At 48.3% G+C, this 21,679-nt stretch overlaps 3 protein-coding genes across 6 annotated transcripts; 2 read left to right on the plus strand and 1 right to left on the minus strand.

Annotated features, from left to right (window-relative positions):
* Window positions 1-1,184: 1,184 nt before the first annotated feature.
* Window positions 1,185-7,842, plus strand: rag1 (recombination activating 1). 2 transcript variants are annotated; one of them, XM_047034633.1, is made up of 5 exons: window positions 1,185-1,648; window positions 2,309-2,460; window positions 2,582-2,923; window positions 3,010-4,142; window positions 4,755-7,842. In XM_047034633.1, the coding sequence occupies exons 3-5, from the start codon at window positions 2,604-2,606 to the stop codon at window positions 6,509-6,511; spliced, it is 3,210 nt and encodes a 1,069-aa protein (XP_046890589.1). In that variant the 5' UTR covers window positions 1,185-1,648; window positions 2,309-2,460; window positions 2,582-2,603; the 3' UTR covers window positions 6,512-7,842. The 2 variants fall into 2 exon arrangements, with proteins under 2 accessions (XP_046890589.1, XP_046890588.1); XM_047034632.1 differs by lacking the exon at window positions 2,309-2,460.
* A 595-nt stretch (window positions 7,843-8,437) lies between these two features.
* On the minus strand, window positions 8,438-12,039 carry rag2 (recombination activating gene 2). Its single transcript, XM_047034225.1, has 2 exons — window positions 11,289-12,039; window positions 8,438-10,337 (listed from the first exon to the last, which is right to left on the minus strand). The coding sequence occupies exon 2, from the start codon at window positions 10,313-10,315 to the stop codon at window positions 8,717-8,719; it is 1,599 nt and encodes a 532-aa protein (XP_046890181.1). The 5' UTR covers window positions 10,316-10,337; window positions 11,289-12,039; the 3' UTR covers window positions 8,438-8,716.
* Window positions 10,752-19,030, plus strand: LOC124476835 (intraflagellar transport associated protein). Of its 3 annotated transcripts, none has more exons than XM_047034229.1 (6): window positions 10,752-10,831; window positions 13,274-13,421; window positions 13,546-13,730; window positions 14,487-14,561; window positions 14,816-14,882; window positions 16,889-17,773. In XM_047034229.1, the coding sequence occupies exons 2-6, from the start codon at window positions 13,286-13,288 to the stop codon at window positions 17,248-17,250; spliced, it is 825 nt and encodes a 274-aa protein (XP_046890185.1). In that variant the 5' UTR covers window positions 10,752-10,831; window positions 13,274-13,285; the 3' UTR covers window positions 17,251-17,773. The 3 variants fall into 3 exon arrangements, with proteins under 3 accessions (XP_046890185.1, XP_046890182.1, XP_046890183.1); XM_047034227.1 differs by lacking the exons at window positions 10,752-10,831; window positions 16,889-17,773 and adding exons at window positions 17,781-17,938; window positions 18,161-19,030 and having other exon boundaries at window positions 12,218-13,421; XM_047034226.1 differs by lacking the exon at window positions 10,752-10,831 and having other exon boundaries at window positions 12,182-13,421; window positions 16,889-17,774.
* Window positions 19,031-21,679: the final 2,649 nt, after the last annotated feature.

Consider the following 21,679-nt stretch of genomic DNA (forward strand, 5'->3'; position numbering starts at 1 on the left):
AGGGCCTCTTCCCATTCATCAAACTGTCATTGACTTGATCAATAACAAGTCAATTAGCAAACACACCGAGAAGGAGTCTCAGTGGGCGTCGGCTTGTTTTGCAGACAGACATCTGCAGATCTGTCCCTCTTTGCCAACGAGATGAGCACCCTGCCATCCTCAGAAGCAGGTACCCAACTGCTGTCTCATGCACAGGCTTGGACCATCTCTACAATCTATCACGGGTACGCCTCAACTTATATCACAGACTGTTAGAAGCGTGGCCTATATTCTCTGATCAACCCCATTAAATCTTGAATGAGTGTTAGAAAAAACCGCAAGGGCTTATATCTCTCTCTCCGAAAGTCATCTGTGATATGGCTCCGGCTACCCCTGCAGTTCTTTGTTCGAGTCTGTTTTCGCACATCCAAATACCACGATCATCAGAAAGACCAATTCGCGGCACAGTCTCCTTGTTCCCTGATAGGCAGAGATGAGAAGGAAAGACCAAACGTGTGTGTCTACGTCTGTGCGTGCGTGTGTGTGTGTCTGTACGTGTGTGTCTGTGAGTGTCTGCGCACAGGTACTTGTGTGTGTCTGCGTGTGGGCCTCTGTGTGTGTGTGTGTCTGGCTGCTGACTGTGTGTCTAATGACTTGGCTGGCAGATTCAGCGCAGTGGTGAGGAGGTCCCGCGGTGAGGAGACCAGATTAATCCTCTGGATGAATTCAAACAAGAGGGATCTCAGGCAAATACGCTGTCTACCCATGGAGGCATTACATCAAATGATTCTGCTTAATTAACTTTCAGCCATAATGGAGACAAATAGACGGCAGTTGGAGGAAATGAAAGCAACTCTGTGATCGCCCTGATGTATAACACAACCGGCCTGAATTAAAGATCAAGTCCACTCCAGTTCTTTGACAGTGCAAAAGTCTGCCTGTACGTTTTGGTCACAAACTTCAACCACTGCCAACGTTAGAACTGAGACCTTGAGAAGTTTGGGAGGATCATTCTTCGCTTTCTTAGTTTTCCCCAAAAAATTAAGAGAAGAATTCTCTTCATTCTCATTCCTTCTTCTTCTGTCATTTTGTTGTTCTCAACTGCTCTTTGTACGTCAGTATACAAGACACGCAGACCAGCGTGTGGGTGAATTCCAGCAGTAGCAGGGATGCGCTAGGCAGCTCCTCGCACTCCCGCTGCCCCAGTAGGCCTAACTGTTTGTGTAGTGTCTCGCTCCTTTCACAGTTTGGACCACCTGGCTGAGGTGAGTCTGCACATGGAAGCCAAGAGGAGAGAGGGAGAGGTGACAAACAGGAGACCCCAGCTGTGGAGAAGGATTGTGTGTTTGAGGTGAGGGTTATGTGTGTGTGTGTGTGTGTGTGTGAGGGTTAACCTCATGTTTTTTTTCTTCTGTTCAGCTGCATGTCTCCCAGGTGTCAGCATTTGTCCGTTGGGATCCCCTGACAAGAGTATAAATATCGTGGAGATGGAAAGAGAGAATGATCCTGGAGAGACGGTCCTGAACAAGAGACGCATCAAGTCAAGTAACAGAGACATCAACACACACAGACAGGCACAGAGCCGGCTCTGGCATCGAGGCTGCCCCTGTGCTCCCATGCAGAGAGGACCCCCCAGGGGGCCAGACGCCAGCTGAGACTGAAAAACAAGGTAAGGACCCAGCTGATACACACACACACACACACACAGGCTCAGCTGTTTGTCTGTGTGTAGAGTTCAGAGAGAGAGAGAGAGAGAAAGACAGCTATGGGGTGAGGATGGCTGCTAGACCCAACCCTGGGAAAATACTGAAAACATTGTTTAAATGGAGACATGGACATTACCACTGTCTGTGCACTGTGGGTCTGCTACGGTAAGCATCAGCTAGGAGGGCTATTGATTTATGGATTCATTTGATAGATGAATCCAGTCAAGATTGTCAGTGGGAAGTATTGTGTTTTGAAACAAATGCGTTCTAAAATTGAACGAAATACAGACCTTTGTAATAGTTCACATGAAAGTTTCTTGTTGGCCTGTCCTCTTTCTTGGTCAATAACTTTGTATTATCAAACTCGAGTTTCTACCTCTCATTTTTTCTTGTACTTTAAATGCCAGTTTGTGGCTCCTTGGGGTCCAATTCCAGCTCCAGCCAAGAAAATGACTAATATAATTGATTGACAGCCTTGTAGGAATATGGGCGGCCATTTAGAAAACTTGCTGTGTCCAAGGGAACAAGACAGTGTCTCCCTGAGCGATGGGCTCGGAGACGAGAGAAATTTCGTTTTTCGGTTGTGTATCGATCCCTGAATACTTGTCTCATGCATTTTACAGAAGATCTAAATGCCACTTATGGTATAATGCAGCTTGCTGGGACCCGGCTCAGTCTTAGACTCAGATTTCAGACGGCTTTGTACATAAATTCCACGAGAACCAAGTAAAGCCATTGTGTCATGGGTTTAACTGAAGGAACACTCTGGAAACGTGTAAGGATTTGCAAGCCTTAATCCCTTCTCTGTACCCGCCTAATGTGCTTGTCTAAGAAAAGGTTTCCCAGCTTGGCAATCCATCTGTCTGACCTCTCCCTTTCTGTGGTGTGCTCTCTAGGACCAGGGCCCGTGCTCGCAACATGGGGGAGGACCCCAGACTCTCCATGCCCGCTGAGCTGCACCACCCACATGCCAAGTTCTCAAACTGGAAGTTTAAGCTGTTCCGGGTCAAATCCATGGAGAGAGCCCCCCTACCCGGTGATGTGCAGCCTGAGACAGGGGCACTGGCTGGGGTGGTGACCCCATCAGGCCCGGGGGAGACTGTGGAGGAGGTGGTGGGTCTCCCGGGGAGTGTGATGAGCCTGTGTCTGGGGAGTAAGAGCAAGGAGAATGTAGAGGGCCCAGAGCAGAGAGTGGATCTGAAACTACAGGAGATGGACACCCACATGAACCACCTCAGGTCAGTAAATGCACACAATATGTTTGACAAAACCCCCAACTTTTCGTGTGTACTGATGCATGATTATTCTCTCTGCCTGTGCACAGGTGTCTGTGCCGTCTGTGTGGAACAGCGCTCAGGAAAGCCAAAGGTCCGGAGCATGAGGTCCAGGGGTCTCTTGATGAGGCCAGCAGGGGGGCCTTGCGCAGAATGGGTTGCAAAGCCACCGTTTGGTCCGAGGTCATCCTCAAAGTCTTCAAAGTGGATGTGACGGGGGACATGGAGACTCTCCACCCACTGTCCTTCTGCCACCGCTGCTGGACCGCGGCCATGAGAGGAGGAGGCTTCTGCAGCTTCTCCAGAACCCGGGTCCCAGTGTGGAGACCCCACTCCCCCCTCTGTCCCCTCTGCCACCCCAGGAAACCCTCCCTCCAGCGGAGAGGCAGGAAGAGGAGAAAGCCCCCGCGTGGAGCTCAGCGTCTCACCAAGAGGACCAAGTGGGACTTGCAGGACAGCACAGCCACAGGGGAGAAGAAGACAGGAAAACCAGGACCAGACCACCGCCAAGGTCCTGGTAGATGGGTAAGACCCAGCGCCCAAAAAGCCCAGTGGGTCAAAACCATCACCCACTGCCAGCAGGATCACTTCAGCACCAGGCTTCTCCCCGAGGAGCTCCCGGTGGACTTCCAGAACTCGGTCACCTGCCAGGTGTGTGACCACCTGCTCTCCGACCCCGTCCAGTCCCCCTGCAGACACCTGTTCTGCCGCGGCTGCATCCTGAAGTACAGCCGAGTTCTGGGGGCCCACTGCCCGGCCTGCACCCTGCCCTGCTCCCCGGCTGACCTCATGACCCCCAACAAGGCCTTCCTGGCAGTGCTGCACTCTCTCCCCCTGCTCTGCCCCAGGGAGGGCTGCGGGGAGCTGGTGAGGCTGGATCTGTTCAGGGCCCACTGTTTGGCCCACCAGCTGGAGGAGGAGGAGAAGGACCAGTGGCCCCCGGAGAGGAGCTCCAACAGCTACCTGCCCGTCAACAAGGGAGGAAGACCACGGCAGCACCTGTTGTCCCTGACGCGCCGCGCTCAGAAGCACCGCCTGAAGGACCTGAAGACCCACGTGAAAATGTTTGCGGACAAAGAGGAGGGAGGAGACATCAAGTCTGTCTGCCTCACGCTGTTCCTGCTGGCTCTGAGGGCGGGGAACGAACATCGCCAGGCCGACGAGCTGGAAGCCATGATGCAAGGTAACGGTTCTCTTCTTTCCAACTCTAAACGTTGTCTGATGTTACTGAAAGATCTAGCCTGAATGAAAACCGAAAATAATTAATGATGTGCACACGGCACACAAAGAATGCCATGCGGTTTGAGCTGTATTCCATAAAGGGAGATATTTAATTAATCCGCCAAAGGAGGAAAGACACAGGCCTGTCTCTTCTCCCTCTGTCAGCCTCCCTTTTTCCCAGCACCATCTCCCTCTTCACTCCCTCGCCCTTTAATGCACAATGTCAAGGACCTTTTAGGATCACAGCAACGACACTGGCATCTGCAAATGACAAAGACAGCAGCCCCATCCTCTCCTCTGGGGAAACGAGAACAGCTGGTGTCTGTTTTCATCTGTAGCCAATACATCACTTTTACCCGTTCTGTCGATTCACCCTCTGTCCCATTGTAACATTTGTAATGATGGCTAATCGAGAGTTTAAACGTGGAACCGCTGCATACTGTAATTATCTTAAAAGTGCTTCATTATGCTGGTGGACTGCAGAAGACAACACACTGGAAAATGCAATATCTCTCATTCTCTCTCCCTCTCCCCCCTTTCTCATTTTCTCTACCCTGTCTTGCTCACCCCCCAGGCAGAGGTTTTGGCTTGCATCCTGCAGTGTGTCTGGCCATCCGGGTCAACACCTTCTTGAGCTGCAGCCAATACCACAAGATGTACCGCACGGTGAAGGCCACTAGTGGGCGCCAGATTTTCCAGCCACTGCACACCCTACGAAATGCAGAGAAGGAGCTCCTCCCTGGCTATCATCCCTTCGAATGGCAGCCGGCCCTCCGGAATGTTTCCCCGGCCTGTCAGTTGGGCATCATCGACGGCCTGTCAGGATGGACGGCTTCGGTGGACGACTCCCCAGCGGACACCATCTCGCGGAGGTTCCGCTATGACGTGGCACTGGTGTCTGCTCTGAAGGACCTGGAGGAGGACATTGTGGAGGGCTTGAGGGAGCACGGCCTGGAAGACAGTTCCTGCACCTCCGGCTTCACCGTGACCATCAAGGAGTCCTGTGATGGCATGGGGGACGTCAGTGAGAAGCACGGAGGGGGGCCGGCCATTCCTGAAAAGGCCGTCCGCTTCTCCTTCACCGTCATGTCCGTCTCCGTCCTGGCCGAGGGGGAAGAGGAAGCGGTCACCGTCTTCAGAGAGCAGAAGCCCAACTCGGAGATGTCCTGCAAACCTCTCTGTCTGATGTTTGTGGACGAGTCGGACCACGAGACCCTGACGGCCATCTTGGGGCCTGTGGTGGCCGAGAGGGACGCCATGAAGAACAGCCGCCTCATCCTGGCCATGGGCGGCCTCCCTCGCTCCTTCCGCTTCCACTTCAGGGGCACAGGCTACGACGAGAAGATGGTGCGCGAGATGGAGGGCCTGGAGGCTTCAGGCTCCACCTACGTCTGCACCCTCTGCGACGCCACCAGATCTGAGGCCTCCCAGAACATGGTGCTCCACTCAGTCACCCGCAGCCACGACGAGAACCTGGACCGCTACGAGCTGTGGAGGACCAATCCTTACTCTGAATCGGCGGACGAGCTGCGAGACCGGGTGAAAGGGGTCTCCGCCAAGCCCTTCATGGAGACCCAGCCCACATTGGACGCGCTGCACTGTGACATCGGCAACGCCACTGAGTTCTACAAGATCTTCCAGGACGAGATCGGGGAGGTGCATTGCAGGCCCAACCCGAGCAGGGAGGAGCGTCGGAGCTGGAGGGCGGCTCTGGACAAGCAGCTCAGGAAGAAAATGAAGCTGAAGCCCGTGATGAGGATGAACGGAAACTTTGCCCGGCGACTGATGACGGGCGAGGCGGCGGAGGCGGTGTGCGAGCTGGTGCCTTCGCAGCAGCGGCGCGAAGCCCTCAGGGAGCTGATGAATCTCTACCTACAGATGAAGCCCGTGTGGCGCGCCACGTGCCCAGCCAAAGAGTGCCCCGACCAGCTGTGTCGCTACAGCTTCAACTCCCAGCGCTTCGCTGATCTCCTCTCTTCCACCTTCAAGTATAGGTACGACGGGAAGATCACCAACTACCTCCACAAGACTCTGGCCCATGTTCCTGAAATCATAGAGAGGGATGGTTCCATCGGGGCCTGGGCCAGTGAGGGGAACGAGTCGGGAAACAAATTGTTCAGGCGGTTTCGAAAGATGAATGCCCGCCAGTCCAAGGCATTTGAGCTTGAAGATGTGCTGAAACACCACTGGCTCTACACCTCAAAGTACCTACAGAAGTTCATGGAAGCTCACCGCAATTCTGCCAAGGCTTTTCAGGCCACCATCGACCCAGTGGAAACACAAGATGATACTGACATGTCCCTGGATGTCCCCGATTTTTTAGAACACTGATATCCTGAGTGTGAACCTTTACTGACTTACTTTATTACTTGATGGGGTGTTTGCATTTTACTTGCATTGTTCAGTTATTTTAGCTGCACAGGAGAGTGGTACTTTCTTTATGTCAGACATCGTTAGTTACTTTACTGAATTGTTTGCAAATTTTCATTTATCCATAATTTTGGGGGAAGGACACAGAGATGCTTTTTGCCTAACACAAACCCTTTCACAATATTACTTGATTTCCCACAATGTGAACATGTCCTTAGCCATGACTTTTTATACCTGGGTTTTACACTGTATATTTTGAAGATGATTTAAGTGCAGATATCAGAAAGTGTTGCACTGTCTTGGTCTTGCCTCCTGCTGCTTTTAAAAGAGATTTGGTTTGGTCCTGGGCTTCTTGTGAAATATGGGCCAGCTTATTGTATTGCAGGGTTATGACACACTCATGAATTTATACATAGAGGTTATTTATGGAAACAGATGAAAGCATTGTAAGTCATCGCAAAGAAATTGTGTTAAAAGGCCCACATTTATGATCACTGTATTAATTTATTACCTTGGCTGAAGTAAAATGGAATCATGGAGTCTCAAATTGTCTTTGTTCCATGAGTGCCTCCTGAAAATGATGACTTTAGTGCTTTATAGTGGGGTCCCTGTGGAGTAGAAAAGATGCCAGCTGACTTTGAAACCATCTTATCTGTTGGGGTGTTGCACAGGAAAGAATTAATTATAATACCCTTCCTGTTATTATTGAATAAAGGACATTCTGGGCTTTTCTTTGATTGCATGAAGAAACGTTAAGGTCATTACTAGCCCTTTCACGCCAGGGAAAGGGGCTGGATATTTAATCGCATTTTCCCATCCCCGGGTTCTGTTTCTGTGCTGTTTTTGAAAAGCAAGCGTTTGCTTTCAGAGAGAGAATATAGGCACAAGAGGGTCTTGATGCAAACTAAATTGTTTGATTTGTTTGATTGATTGATTTAATTCTCTGTTTCACTGCCTGCAGGCCCCATATTGAGTTGTGACAGAGATGTATTTGATTAAATTTTGCGATTTGGTTGTGTTGTCAAGGCTTTAACCATGTGACATGGAGTGAAAATTAAATGTATCAAATGGCTACTGTGACAGTCACACAATGGCATTGTGTTTTATATTGTGTAATTTTCGTTTTTTTCTTAATAAATGTAATTTCAGAAATGATGGATGAGTTGTGAAATCTTAGAACACAGTGTCTCCGTTTGATGTTGTCAGGAGGATTTAGTCATGTTTCTATACTACACCAAATCTCAGGGATTCAGATATGTGCAAGACCAGTGTCTTTTTAATCATAGAAATTATAACAACAGTGAGGCAATTTACTGTTCTTTTTCTTTGCATGAATAAAACACTGTTTGTTATTGTTATAAATCGTTTTGTGGTTTATGTATAAAGCCTATGTGATTGCACACAATTATTACTCAATTGCAAAAAAACTCACACTATTCAACTGTGTATTATTGAAAACTGCTGAAGTGAACTGAACTGTTTGATTTTATGATGTGGGAATCCTAATGAGTCTGTTCATGGTTTTTACTGTAGTCTTTTATATTAACAATAAAACTGTTGTAAAATGTGTAATTGTTTCATTTTAAGTGGTTTATGTATACTGTACAGATCTCTGATTACAGACTCACAATAATGACTGAAGTGGACATTGTTATTCCTCACACTATTCAAATGCATCTTGTATTAACTGAAAACAGTTTTGCTCATGATACTGTTGACTATCTAATGATGTGGGGATCAAAGGTTTGTGTTCAAACATGTTCACTCAGAAGTCATTAAATAAATCTTCATGAATAATTAATATTTATGTTGCCTCATCTTTTTTTCACAATCAAAACTGTGGTATCAAGATTTCATTTATTAAATGTTATTTTTTTTTAATCAGCATACCAATATAATCAATCACAAATACAAGCATTCAAACTAGTTTCTAAAAGGGTACACAACCATTACAGTACATGACACAAGTTTAACATTTAACTGCATGCTAATACCCTTCACATAGATTAAACTTCTTTTTTATTTTAACACTGTAAAATATAAGATTTTCAATAAGGTTAAATTTGTTATGGCAATATTGCTAATCCAATGTATTATGAACTGTGTCGACAGTAGATATGTCCAAAAAAGTTAATCAGTCAGTCCAATTTGTAGCATAATCATGAATCATTCAAACAGCCTTCTCAAGAAGCTCTTCTTGGTCAGGGTAAGAGAAATGGTTGAGGTCTTTCGATGTTGCATCTTCATTGGGGTGCGCTTCAGTGTCAGCTGCTGGCGTGGGGGGGTCGTCTCCTGCCGTGGCAGGCCTCCGTGATCCAGACAGAAGTACTTGCTGTTGCCCTGAGACAGCTTCACCAGAAGGCTCTCCGACAGCTCCATACACTGGGCATGGACCCAGTGGCCTCCTTCCCCCCTGGAGCAGTAGATCATGGCTGGCCGACAGAGCTCCGTGGAGTAGTAGGGCTCCCAAGTGTTGGGGTCCACCTGGCAGCCCACACAACATTTGATCCAATAGCCGGTCTGGGACTCGTCCTCTTCGTCCTCCTCATTGTAAGTATCTCCCTCTCCTTCACTGTTGTCCTCCAGCTCGTGGGGCTCGCGGCCAAAGTACAGTTCCTCCGAGTCCTCGAGTGGAGCAGAGTCCTCGAAATCTGTGGACTCCTGGCTGCAGGCCTGCGTCCCGCCCTCCTCCTCTCCCTCCCCGTCTTTCTGAAAGCGCACTTGGAAGAAGTAATGGGCTTCTGGTAAGGACGGCCTGCCCTCTGACGGGACTCCAATGAGGACGGTCCCCTCACCGAGACTGCCACCGAACCAGGTGCGGCTGTGGCTGATGTCCGCGTTCCACTGGGGGGAATCTCTGGGTTCGATGTGGATACCTGTGTCACTCAGAACCACACTGTTGCATTCCATCCTCTTCTGGGTCTCAGACTGATATCCACCAAGTATGATGTACTCATGTGAGGGGCTGACACGGTTGACGATGGCGCTGGTAATGGAGATGCCAGTGTCCAGGGCCTGGCAAGAGAGAAGGGGGCTGCCCTGGAGAAGCTCGACCCGCAGGCGGAAGAGCCGAGGTGGGCGGGAGTCGGAAGAGAGGGTGTGACCTCCCAGAAAGTACACACAGTCCTCCCTGGACAGAGCCAGGTGAAAGGATTGGCCGTCACCAAGCTCAGGTAAGTCGTGGGCGGAGCAGCAGCCGAACTCCAGGTCGATGACGAACACCTGAGGGGAGCAGTCCACTACGCTGTTCCAGTTCTCCGAGGTCCGCTCCCCTGCGGGCATGTAGGATCGGCCACCAAACAGAACACAGGCCTTCTTTCCTCGGCTGTGCACCATGCTGAGGGTATGGCCGTAACGCGGCCCTGGGGTTTCCCCCACTAGTACTTTCTCCTGGCAGCGCAGGGTCACCTTGCGGTTGCAGCCGCGGCTGTCCAAGGTCAACAGGTAGAGGCTGGCTGAGATTTCATTGTTTGGGGTGCGGCCCCCATGGACGAGGTACCCCTCTGCATCTCCGTCATGGGGCTCAAGGCGCGTTATGGCAGGACAGCGCAGAGGAGGGAGGTAGCAGGAGTCGTTGGAGAAGGAGATGGCTCGGAGCTTTAGTTCTCCGGACTTCAGTCGAACCCCAAACACACCAGTCGGACATGAGCGCTTGGGCCAGCCTTTCTGACCAAACAGGAACACTTCTCCATCCAGCTGGAGCAGTGAGCAGCCTGGCTGAAGAAGGCTTGCACAGTTCACTGCAGTCAGAGTTTGCAGGGACATGCTACTACTCACGCAGGTGTCCCTGTGAAAGAACACAAACAGAAGGATGTCTGTCAGCTGCTGTTACAGTACTTGTTTGTTTGTATTTTATTTTTTTTGTCAGCTGGTGAATGTTTTGATCTGAAGGTATTCAATTTCCAAGTTACTTCCTGCTTACACTGAATATAAGACAGCCTGTAAAATCACTGTACTACAGCACATTCATTCATTATATTATTATGATTAGTTACTTTATTATAACTGAGTTAAGTGACCAACAATTATGTATTTACAAACGGTTGAGGTGGGAACGGTTAAAGGAACGTTTCGAGCATAGAATTATGAGACACTTTCACGCAGAGCAGAATGTAGTTTTTTTTCAGGCTCTTTCCACCATCATTCATGGTTAAAAAACACATTTCCCAATAGACATTGTACAACGTCGTTGCTAGGTTTCAAGAAAATTGCGAAGCCATGGGTAGATAGTGGAATAGCTAGTAGCTAGTAGTCTACCTTTTGTAATTGGAATATTTCAAGGTAATCAGCTATTTAACTTCATAAAACAACTTTATAACTACTGTTGATGGTGTTTTTAGATGTGTAGCATGATATGGTATGACAATCCGTAGTTTGATACAGTACCACAAAACTTATTTGACTAGTTGGTTACGATACTGTAGTCTGTAGTACTCTAGTAAACATTAGCATGCAAACTGATGTTAGGGGGAAACCTAGTCTCGTGTATCTCCCAACAATTAGCTCTAGCTAACTAAATTCAGTTCAGTAGCTAGTGCTAGCGACATTATAATAACCACGTATTACTCAAACTAGCTAATACCCTGCTTACATTATAGTAGTGCTCTCAATCTGATGCGTGTCTGCTACTGTACTGTACTGTACAGACTAGTAGCTGGCTATCTATTTGACAGTGGACAATGATGGAGTTGATAAACCTCCTCTAGCTATGACAAACCAGAATCTCAGGTTATCTTACCAGCTCAAGTAGTTGCAGCTTGTCTGCAGTTTGGGAGTTTAGGAGTTTTTGGAGTGCTATGCCCAGATCCCGCAATTTCAAGGAGCTAACCTTTTTACTTTCTAACTCAGCTACAGTACCAAACTCACCGTCTGCAGGCAGTTTGTGAAGCATCGTTAACTCAAATGAGTTTCAAATCTTGAGGTTAACTGTCTGTGACCGCTGGAGACTAGCAGGTGTGGTGCCTCAACAGTGTTTTAACTCAGGGTGCTGAAAACAATATTCATTCTGTACTGTGTTGCAGAGCTGAAATTGTTTTAAAGCAATTGTTTGTTTTGAAGCAAATGTGTTTCCTTTTTTTATTGCCCATCTCGGGCCATTTTGAACTGAATGCTCCCTTGTGTCCAGATTGTATATCAATTTAGTTTATTGTAATTGTCAAATGGAAACCCTCAGCCATAGATGGTAGTATCACAATTCAGTTACTATAAAAACTGGTCAGAGATTTCTTGGCTATTGGCAAACTTCTCCAACAGTAAATTAATATGGGTTCCATAAGAAGTGTCTCCTTGTTTTAAAATCAAGGTTTGTTATGTATTGTCTAGGCTACAAAACCATAAACTGGACTAATGTTCTCCTTAGTAAACATCTTGGCCTTCCCTGTCAAACAAGCCTATAGACTAGTGTGCATGTGAAGGCTTTGGAATTGTAATTAATGCCCTTACAGTACACTGAATCTGATGCATGACTCACACATTAAGATGTGTTTTTTAAGAGTGGAATAGAATACAAGTGAAGATTTATAAAGTGGCTTATTTTACTTCCTACTCAACCTTGAATTTCCCATTTCCTGGAATTGTACGACTTAGGCTAAGCTACTGACACACACACAAACACACACGCACACACACAACGCACAGAGCTCAAAGCAGATGTCTGGGTCTCATTAGCATAATGTTTTGGTGTTTTCTGAGGGGGCCGTAAGAGAACTCGAGGAGTGTGCAAAACAAAGGCTGCAACCACAATTGCCTGGAAGAACGTTTGAGCTTGAAAACACAAACAGCAGAGCACCTGTGTGAACTGGAGCTGCCAGCGCTGTCGGGGGAGGGGGGAGCAGAACACAACAGAACAGAGGCTTCAACACCAGAGAGGAAATAAAGCATTCCTCTATCATACCTGAATAGGCAATGTGGATTTTTCTTCTTCTTCCAGGGGTTGATATATATTACATCCAAGTAGGCAGTCGGTTCAGCTCTGAATCCCCCTACGGCCCCAACTCAACCCTCCTCAGTTTCTTCGCAGCAGCAGCAGCAGCAGCAGCAGCAGCAGCAGCAGCAGCAGCAGCAGCAGCACAAGGCACGGTTGGAGGTGCTTCCTGCTGTGGACGGGTGACCGAGACAGGGCTGCTGCGAGTGGGAGACTCAGCGGTGTGCCTGGGACTTGGGGACATGCAAGCATTTGTGCATCATTGATACAACAGAGTGATTCGAGTCTTCCATAGCACCTGTGTCAGTCTCCTGTACTGTGTTTCACTCGCAGAGTCTGTGCCCTGCAGTGGAGTTCTTGACGGATGGTGGGGGTGACAGCTCTGATGTCCTGACCATCCCACCACCGCTGTGTTTATCACTCTTTAATATTACCTTAATCGCTCCCCTGTAGGGATGGCACTGGAGTGCCAGCAGGGTCATTTCAACTCAGTGCCTGGCTAATATGGCCGATAGCACTGTACCTATCATCTTGTCACAAGTGATCTGAAAAACAGCTGCTTAGCTCACTTAATAAGATGCTTTCCGGGTGATGTCTTTCCTTTGCTCTTTTTGCCCACTCGGCTCTGTCCTCCTCTCTTTAGCTAATGGCTAAAGCAGGGGCCTGGGTTTGAATCACTTTCTCTCTTGCTTTTTCATCAATAAATAAAGATGAAAAAAAGGCAACCAAAAATGCATTGCTCTCATTCCCTTCTCTCTGTCTCCTTCTCTCTCACTCTCTCTCTGTTAAATTCTGTCCAGGTGTGTGGCAGCATGCTAGGGGTGGACAGCGGCTCAAGTGCCCTGGCCTCTGATGACCAGATGGTGGCGAAGGCCCTGGAGCATTTCTGCAGTGCCTCAGAGCAGTCTTACCACCAGTTCTTGGCCTCCTTCACACACCTGTCCCCAGGTCCGTCACGTAGGGCACAGGTGGCGATCACGTCTTGACACGACACAGACGACATCTCCTATGACTCATTCCCTCCACTCCTCCCTCCTCCTCCCCTCTCCTCTGACCTCCTCTCCCGTCACAGGGAGCGGATCCGGAGCGGCGTCCTCCGGCCTCCCCCAGCACCCAGCGGAGATGGAGAGATCGGCGCGGAGCAGCAGAGGCAGGGGGGGACACGGAGCAGCAGACGCAGCGGACGCAGCGGACGCAGCGGAGGGCGAGGGCCGGTTGAGAGAGCGTGACTGTGTCCTGCCCGTTGACCAGAAGGAGGTAAGGGCTTTGTGGATGTCTGTCGGTCGGGTCTGCCAGTTGGACCAGGGCAGGCTTTCAAGAGTGAGGACCTCCCCTGGGGGCTCAATCAGACTGAGAGCTCCAGTTTATGGCCCTCTCCAGGCCATCCGTTCTAGCTGCCTTCTCCCCCTGCTGCCATGGTTTATCCCTCCTCCCCTCCTCCTCCTTTTTTTTCAGTGTTTTTCCATTTTCTTAAACCAAATGAGTGGATTGTTTCAGCACGAGGAAGGTTCACTTCAGATGTGTACACCGGAGCATGAACAGTGCTTAGGACTTCAGGCTTTGCCAGTTATTGATTTAGCCATGATTCTGATTAGAGGCCGTGTGCTGTAATCAATACCATACATCAGTGAACTGTGCAGTGAAACTGAGGATCTGGGATAGGATCCCGTATTTGGTTTCCAATTAATCCTCCCTTTGATTATTTCGAAGATTAAAAGGCTGTTGAGTGTGCACCAAGATCCTTAAGCTTGGGAAGTCCTTTGCTTTACCCACGAGAGGCACTCAACTGTCCAAACACGCCAGGCCAGCCCCAGTAACGGCTATGACCAATCGACAGGCTAAATCATCATGATTGAATTTTATAGCCTACTACTGCGGTGTCACAAGTGGAGGGGAAGATCATAATGACAGCCATTTTGCAGAGTGCACCAATCATGGTACTGTGCACTTTGGATATCCCGCAGTCAGAGCCATGTAAGGTTATTTGTCATGTACTGTGTGTTGTGGTTCCAGATGGAGCTGGGCAGGGGAGTCGTGGTGGGGATCTGTGGACATATAGACTGCTGTCCACCAGGCACCACTCCGAAGGTGAGTCTCGCGCACTATCCACATCAGACGATACACCTTTGTTATCTATCTATGGAAATGTGCCTTTTGTTTCTCTGATTTGATTTTAAACATAGCAAAACTCCTAACACAGAATCATGTTATGAATCGCAATACGAGCTGATCAGTACAGTATTTTGGCTGCACAACTTATGCCCTCAGATAAACGGTTCTAGAAACATGCTCAAGAATCTAGTAATAGAATAGGAGCATTTTATTGCTTTTTGTTGTTGTAGTTGGATAACTACCTGGCGTTCGGGGATGCATGTGAAGACATGGAGGGAGAGGACAATATAACTCCAGGTACACCATTTTCTTCTTTCATCTCTCACCTTTCCTGCTCCACAGATTGCTCATTTGTGTTTTCAGACTAGCGTTCCAGAAGGCTGTTTCGTGTTCCATAAGTGGCATTCTTATTATCTCAGGAAAAAAAGTTTTTAATTGCAAACGTGCATCATCGTTAATATCAATTTACCCCTAATCTTTCCTGATGAAGGGAAAATGTGAAAGTTAGCGGTTTACCATGCAGTATTGATATGAATACAATGCTATTTCACGCAGCCCGATTCTGCTAATCAAAGCTTCTTTGATAGTGAATTACAAAGTTCTTGCATTCTTTGACAAAGAATGGGGGGGAAAAAACTTGAAGCAACTTTCTTTTGTTAATCTATGTAAGGTGTTAACCTTATGCTAACTCAGAAAAGCTTACAGGAGGCGTTTAAGGGTTCACCTTACGTTTAATAGGATTGAGTTAATATTATGTGCATATCATTTCTGTGATTAGTGTAGTCATTTTCATCAGTTTAAACACATTAGCTATGTTTTGCATTCTGAACGCATGCAAATAGGGGTACCCTCCTGTTATTAGTGTAAAGGGCCTCATGTCTCTCTTCCATTTCTGCGGTATCAGTCCTCTTTGAACCCAGAGGGTACAATGCCACCACATCTCCATATCCCTGCATCGCGGCCTGACCCTAACCCCCTATGGTCTTTGTTGGCTCACTTCAATAGAAAGCAGGACTTTCGACATGCTCGTGTGGGACGTGTGTGTGTGTGTGTTCATGCGTGAAAACGTGCCCACCCCAACGCATGCTTACAATGCGATTGTGATCATGATCGTGCTGCTTGATTACGACCGAGGCTGTGTTTGTCCGGCTACAGTCCCGGTGAGGAAAGTAGATGAGGATGAAGGTTGAACAGAGGGAAGGGGGGGGCGGGGCTTGCTGGCGGCTCGTGCCAAACGATTTAAAAGTGATGGGGCGTCGTCCTCGTGCCTCCTGCCCCCCCGGAGGTGCTGACGAACTGAAACGGCTGACGGTGAACTCCCAACCTAATTAGCATGCGTGTAATTATGAATGTGCTGCGGTGGGCGTAAAGTCGGGCTGGGGGACGAGAGCGTTCTGGAGACGGGAGGCTACTTTCCTTCTGACACTGAGCAGCCTGTAATTGCCTCTGCCGCAGGATCGATGAGCGCTCGGCATTTGGCATCCAGATGAGCCTGACTATCTCATCTGGGCTGATGCTGGGGAAGGGCAGAGTACTCTACTGTATACTTGCATCTGGCTCCGAAGGAGCATTCGAGTTGCACAGCCAGAAATGTACTAGTTTGGCGTCCTTGGAGTTCTGTATCGCCCCTTAAAGGAGGCACGGTTTCAGATGTTTAGGCGTTCTTCTCAAATGGCGCCGTATCAGATTTGACCCTTGGATTCCGTGTTCTGCGTTTAGAGCGTTGCCCCCCCCCCCTCCCCCCACCACCAGACTGCAGGGGCTCCCTCCTCCAACCCACCCCCCCTGCCTCCTTTGCCTGTGGCTTTCACAGCCAGAGTCATTAGCTGTTTAATTAAGATCAACTTCACCCCCGCCACTGCCAAACCAGCTGCGGAGGGGGCCTCGCAGACAGAACGGGGGGGGGGGGGGGGGGGGGGGGGGGGGGGTTGGAGTGTCAATATTGAACGCTCGCTGCTCTTTTCAAAAGGACTTCAAATTCAGTTTTTAAGGAACGCGCGGGGAGAGACCGCACGGCCCGTCTCTGACAGTCGTCGCGGTCGCCCGTCCTTTCAGCTGGCGCCGCGCGCTCCCCGCCGCCCTGACGTTTCGGTCGGGGCTCCCGTTATCAGGAGTGTGTGTTTGGGGCCTGCTGTTTCCTCCTCCCACTCTCCCTCCCCCCTGTCTGTCTTATCAGCCCCGGGGCTCGGTGAGCGTTGGCAGTGGAGAGGTGATTACAGCCCACCGAGGCCTTTTCATGTAGATTAGACGCAGGCAGGCCCCCGTGACACCTTTCATATGCCTGCCATCTCCCTCTCCCTCAGTGCCCGTCTGCGATCCTCTCCCAGTGTCGGCTCTCTGTCCTCGGTCTCTGCTGTGTGCTGCGATAGCGCCGTTTCCAACGGGCCGCAGGATACACCCCGGTGGTTCGACGATTCCTCGGAAACACCGCGTGTTTGGATGGCGACGTGTCCGACAGCAGGTGACGACGAGAATCCGGGGGTTTGCGCCGTGTGCGAGCGCTGTTTGGCTTTGGTTCAGCCCGAACTATCGAGGGAAGGCATTCTGGGATAGGGAATGCAAATGCTGCGTTGGTTTTTGCAGCCAGAAGAGCCTATTGGTTGAGCTGCAGAGCCGGGTGACAGTTAATACGCGGTTTCCTAGGTTACAATCTGGTGTCCCATGAGGTGAGAGGTTGAGGGGGTGAAGTGATTACGCTTGTAACGATCATTACCATGCCCGATTTCCTGGTGATACAATTCAATTAGGCTGACGAGCAGTTCTTTTAGATCTACTAGAGCCTGATTTTTAATTGAACGACGAGTCAGTTCTCATTCTTTGTAATGTGATTGTCACACTCCTGAATTGTGCTTGAGGATCACACAAAACAAAGCCACTGAGATAATAATTTGCAGCCTAATGCTGTACTTACCCCTAATCTACGGCAATACAGAGGTTGAGCAGTACAGGAGAAAGACTGCTGTTTCAAATTCCAATCAACCCTTGCCGCATCACTTGCAAGGAACAGTGTTCCGGAACCACGGAAGACTACGGCTGTCCGTAGCTCTTGTTTCGTAAACCCACCAAGGCACTGTTGTCCTGCCTCCTGTGCTGTTCTCTCAGGTGCACATCCGTGGCGAACTAGAGCAAAGAACGAAAGTTGGATGGTGGGACTCTTGAAAGGTTTGACCTCTACGTGTGTCACCTCTCTCCCAGGAGACGCTCTCCTTCCTGGGGAGGTGGAGGAAGAGGTGCCAGCCTACCTGCCCTCCTTCTGTCACCACACCCAGTTGGAACTCACCTCCATGGTCGGGGGTTGGAGAGCACAGGCCCGTGGACCAGCCCAGGAACAGAAGGCCACGCCAGAGGAGCAGGTCAGACACGGTCACCCGGCTTCCAGGACGACCTGTAGAAATGTGTCCTCCTCGTGCGCTTCTATTTACAGCCCAGGAAGTGAGAGAGTATCTGCCATTGGTTGTTTCCATTGTGACTGCCGACGCGCAGGATTCTGCCTGGTTGTCATGTCGCTGGATCGGTGATACGGCTGTTTGAACGTCTTAACAGTTTGCTGTGTTCATGTTGTGTTTCCTCGGCAGGGTAAGAGTGAGGAGGTCTCGCCATTCAGCTTAGATGAAGATTTTGACTACGACCACGTCATACTTTCCTGTAAACATTCTTCAATAAAGACCAGCGCTGGGGCTTTGTGAGGGGAAACATTGAGCACAGCATCAAAAAGAGTCAGACATTATTCACAACGGCCCTACAACGCTAGAGTAATGAAAGCAGTTGCTGGACTGCTGGAAACGGTCATTGAAGGTGACACAATGGAGCGAGGGAGGCCTGTTGAGCGCAACCTGGCAGTGCTGTTTGTGTGTGTGTGTGTGTTTGTGTGTATTTGTGTGTAAATGCATGTACCCCACTGGGTAAACACCGTGCACTGTAATTAATTTCATGTTGCTACTGTTGGTGCCTAACTGTGATTTTTCACCAGAACAAAGTGCTCTGGAAGAGTTTTTAGAGCAGACCTAGAAAACATAACAGGGGGAGGAAATATTCCAGCTAACCTACTTCGATGGTGTGTTTCTTTTGTGTTGTGATATTTGAAGTGAATTTAGCATTTTGTCCTTTCCATTTGCCATTTGAATCTTTTAAATGGCCCTTATCAATTTGTTTTGCCCCACATTTGGGTGTTTTTAGACAGACATAGAGATAGAAGAGAATGGAGTGAATGATTGTGTTGATGGGAATTCCAGAGCAAGATGGTTTTGACAGGGGTTGGTAAAAGTTTATGGGGCATAAAATCCAAACAGTTCTTCCCACACGACTGTTGGTTCACTTTAAAACATTAAAAGACGTTTGCCTGTGCCTACTCAGTTTGAAATGATGCATATTTAATGCTCCTTCCTGTCACCTCCAATTTAATTGGTGGGTGGCAGGGTTGGAACAAGACCAAAAAGGACAAGACCTTTTCACAGTTATGTGTTAAAACTTTCAGAGCAGCTTAACTACAGTGAAAGACATTTCCTTGAGCTGGCACTTATAGTACCGCATGCAGTACTCACCAATGTGTGTTATTATCAATCCATTACTGTTTGTCTGTGTAGCTGAAAGTATTAAGTATGCATTTTCTGATTTTGGTCACTTCATACTCTGATTGGAGTTTCATTGTACATGCAATTGTGTGCATAGTTCAATGTTTTTTGATTGAGTTTTTTTTTGTTCTCACCATACCAGTACAATGACGTGGTTAGATTGAGAATTGCCTTGCTCTGTTATCCATTGTGGTATTCTGAACTAGACTGATTTGAAAAGTGTGTTGGTGGCAGAGAGAAACATGCATACAATCAGATCCGCATGTTCACACGCGAGGACCCCACCATCCTGCAGTTGCTGTGGCCGTACCAGGATCTTGATTGGAGGATACATGGTGGAGGCAGCCCCCTCCCCCAACACTCTCACACACACCACACGCACACCACAATCCTTCAGTTGCTGTTGCCCTACCAGGATTTTGATTGGAGGATAGATAGGGAGACAGTAGAGGTACCCCCCCCCCCCCCCCACACACACACACACACACACACAAACAAACACACACACACAAACACACAGGTGCACATTTAGTAGAGCACCAACGGTATCCCCGCCAGGTTAGGGCCTCACTTACTCGTCTCGCCCAGCTGTGCATGGTGCACCCTGTGATGCACCCTGTGATCCACAAACAGTGAAGTTCACTCTCGTTCTCTTCCCCGTTTTTCTAGTTTCCTACTTGGGGAAGTCACAATTCTCACATGTTCACATATGGAAATAGAAAAGAAAAATGGAATATACTAATACAAATATAATGTCTCTGATGATTCACCATAAATTCAAAATGGGTTTTCTTTGTAAAAAATGTTTTGCCTTACACCATAGTTGAATAAATGAATATGTTATTTCTGGCTGCGGTATTAGAAACTATCTGCATCTAATCAGATAGAAAAAACATTAAACTGATCCTGGGCTTTTTGGGGGCCTTGTCCGGATCACTGCTTGTTGCATTAGGCAGGTTCTGACAGGTTCTGGGGGGTTCTTTTTGCATTGTTCAAGCACAGGTGCGAATGTTCCTGAATGTGTGGGATTATAAGTGTTAAGGTGCGATACATGTATTCCTTTCACTATGATAAGTAGAGAGCATAATTAGGCTAGCCAGTATTGTGTGAATTCAGTGAAAAGTGTAAATAGGATATGGTTTATTTGCATGTATTTGCATTTATTTGCATTGAGATGAGCATCCTTAGGTGATGGGAGTCCACCAAACGGGGTGCCAGCCAAGTGGTCATCTGTAGATGCGTACATCCTGGATGTACGCAAGGGCCTCATTTCACATTTACCAGTGAGGACAAAGATGGGTCGATGCAGGCACTGCAAAAAAATATTTATTAACAATGCAATATATACATTTTTTTGTTAAAGAACCGTCTTTGGCCTATTCATGGCAAATGTAAGAAGAAATTCTATTTTTAAAATACAATTTGATAAATAAATGACTATTTATGACTCGTGTGGTTATTATTCATGATATGTACTGTTATGGGAGTAAATAAGCAATGCACACTGCAAATGAACCAGTTGGTCTAAATACCAACGTTCTGCTCTTAGCTAAGGCCAACATTGCAATATGAAATATTCACCTAACGTTCAGCAGCGGGGGGCCACCTGGAGTTATGTGGGGTAACCCCCACCCGCAACCCATTCTTGCTGAATGGAGGGGACCCTTGGAGGTGTGACCCAGAGGAGCTGGCACCATGGATTCAGGTTTGGTAACTCTGCTACACCTCCACGCTGTTACTTATTGATCAGGTTGTTTGAATCGTTCGCAAGATAATGAAGGTTATGTTGAAAAGGAGACGGATCAAGCTGTTCTTCTGGGACTCTTCTGTTCAAGAATTTTCTTTCGGAAGCTGCTGCCAGATGAAGCAGAGATGAGAGCGTTGTTGAGATCCTCTGTAGGGCCTGCTGCAGAGCAGAAAGCCAAGGAAACTCTTTGAATATTCATCTCATCTGCAATGCACTTGCTGGGGACGTTTTATCCTGGCCCATTTAAGATGGAGATTAAGGAAATGGAAGCCATAAATGTTTTATTATTTTGCCCTTGCCTAATATGTTTCTATGAACTGCGTGCTCCTTGTAGTATATTTTGTGAGGTTGGTTGGCTCTGGTGTTGGAGAAGAGGAGGCGGTGGGGGAGGTTGCGAGGAGAAAACGGTGTCTCACTCCTCCTGAGGGTGTCACTGTTGTCTCGTCTCTGACAGAGAGGCTTCCTCAGTGCTCTGCTGGGACCGGTGGGCTCAGCCCTGACCACATCTGCAATACACGACAACACCCAACGACACACAAACACATAGATGTCGACAAACACACCATGATGCAAGGTGCCAGCGAGAGCTCTTGAAGGTTTCCTTCATTTCGGATTTGATTGCACTGGTTGTTAATGCAGCAAGATGGACCATCAGTAAAATGGTTACAGGTTACACTGTAAGCTACTATGTGAACAGCCTGAGGAAGTATAAGTTCCAAACATCTTGACACTTCGGTCGTCCATGTTTTGCTTCACCATACGGCGATGCCGCACCA

Source organism: Hypomesus transpacificus, chromosome 14 (assembly GCF_021917145.1).
Source record: "Hypomesus transpacificus isolate Combined female chromosome 14, fHypTra1, whole genome shotgun sequence".
Taxonomy (NCBI): Eukaryota; Metazoa; Chordata; class Actinopteri; order Osmeriformes; family Osmeridae; genus Hypomesus; species Hypomesus transpacificus.

Bases quoted from the DNA above. Each gene is read 5' to 3' on its own strand.
- rag1 (XM_047034633.1), top strand. From the start codon at position 2,604: ATGGGGGAGGACCCCAGACTCTCCATGCCCGCTGAGCTGCACCACCCA. The intron at 2,924-3,009 runs GTCAGTAAATGC...GCCTGTGCACAG, and splicing joins ACCCACATGAACCACCTCAG to GTGTCTGTGCCGTCTGTGTG. The intron at 4,143-4,754 runs GTAACGGTTCTC...CTCACCCCCCAG, and splicing joins GCTGGAAGCCATGATGCAAG to GCAGAGGTTTTGGCTTGCAT.
- rag2 (XM_047034225.1), bottom strand. From the start codon at position 10,315: ATGTCCCTGCAAACTCTGACTGCAGTGAACTGTGCAAGCCTTCTTCAG.
- LOC124476835 (XM_047034226.1), top strand. From the start codon at position 13,184: ATGAAAAAAAGGCAACCAAAAATGCATTGCTCTCATTCCCTTCTCTCT. The intron at 13,731-14,486 runs GTAAGGGCTTTG...TTGTGGTTCCAG, and splicing joins TGCCCGTTGACCAGAAGGAG to ATGGAGCTGGGCAGGGGAGT. The intron at 14,562-14,815 runs GTGAGTCTCGCG...TTGTTGTTGTAG, and splicing joins CACCAGGCACCACTCCGAAG to TTGGATAACTACCTGGCGTT.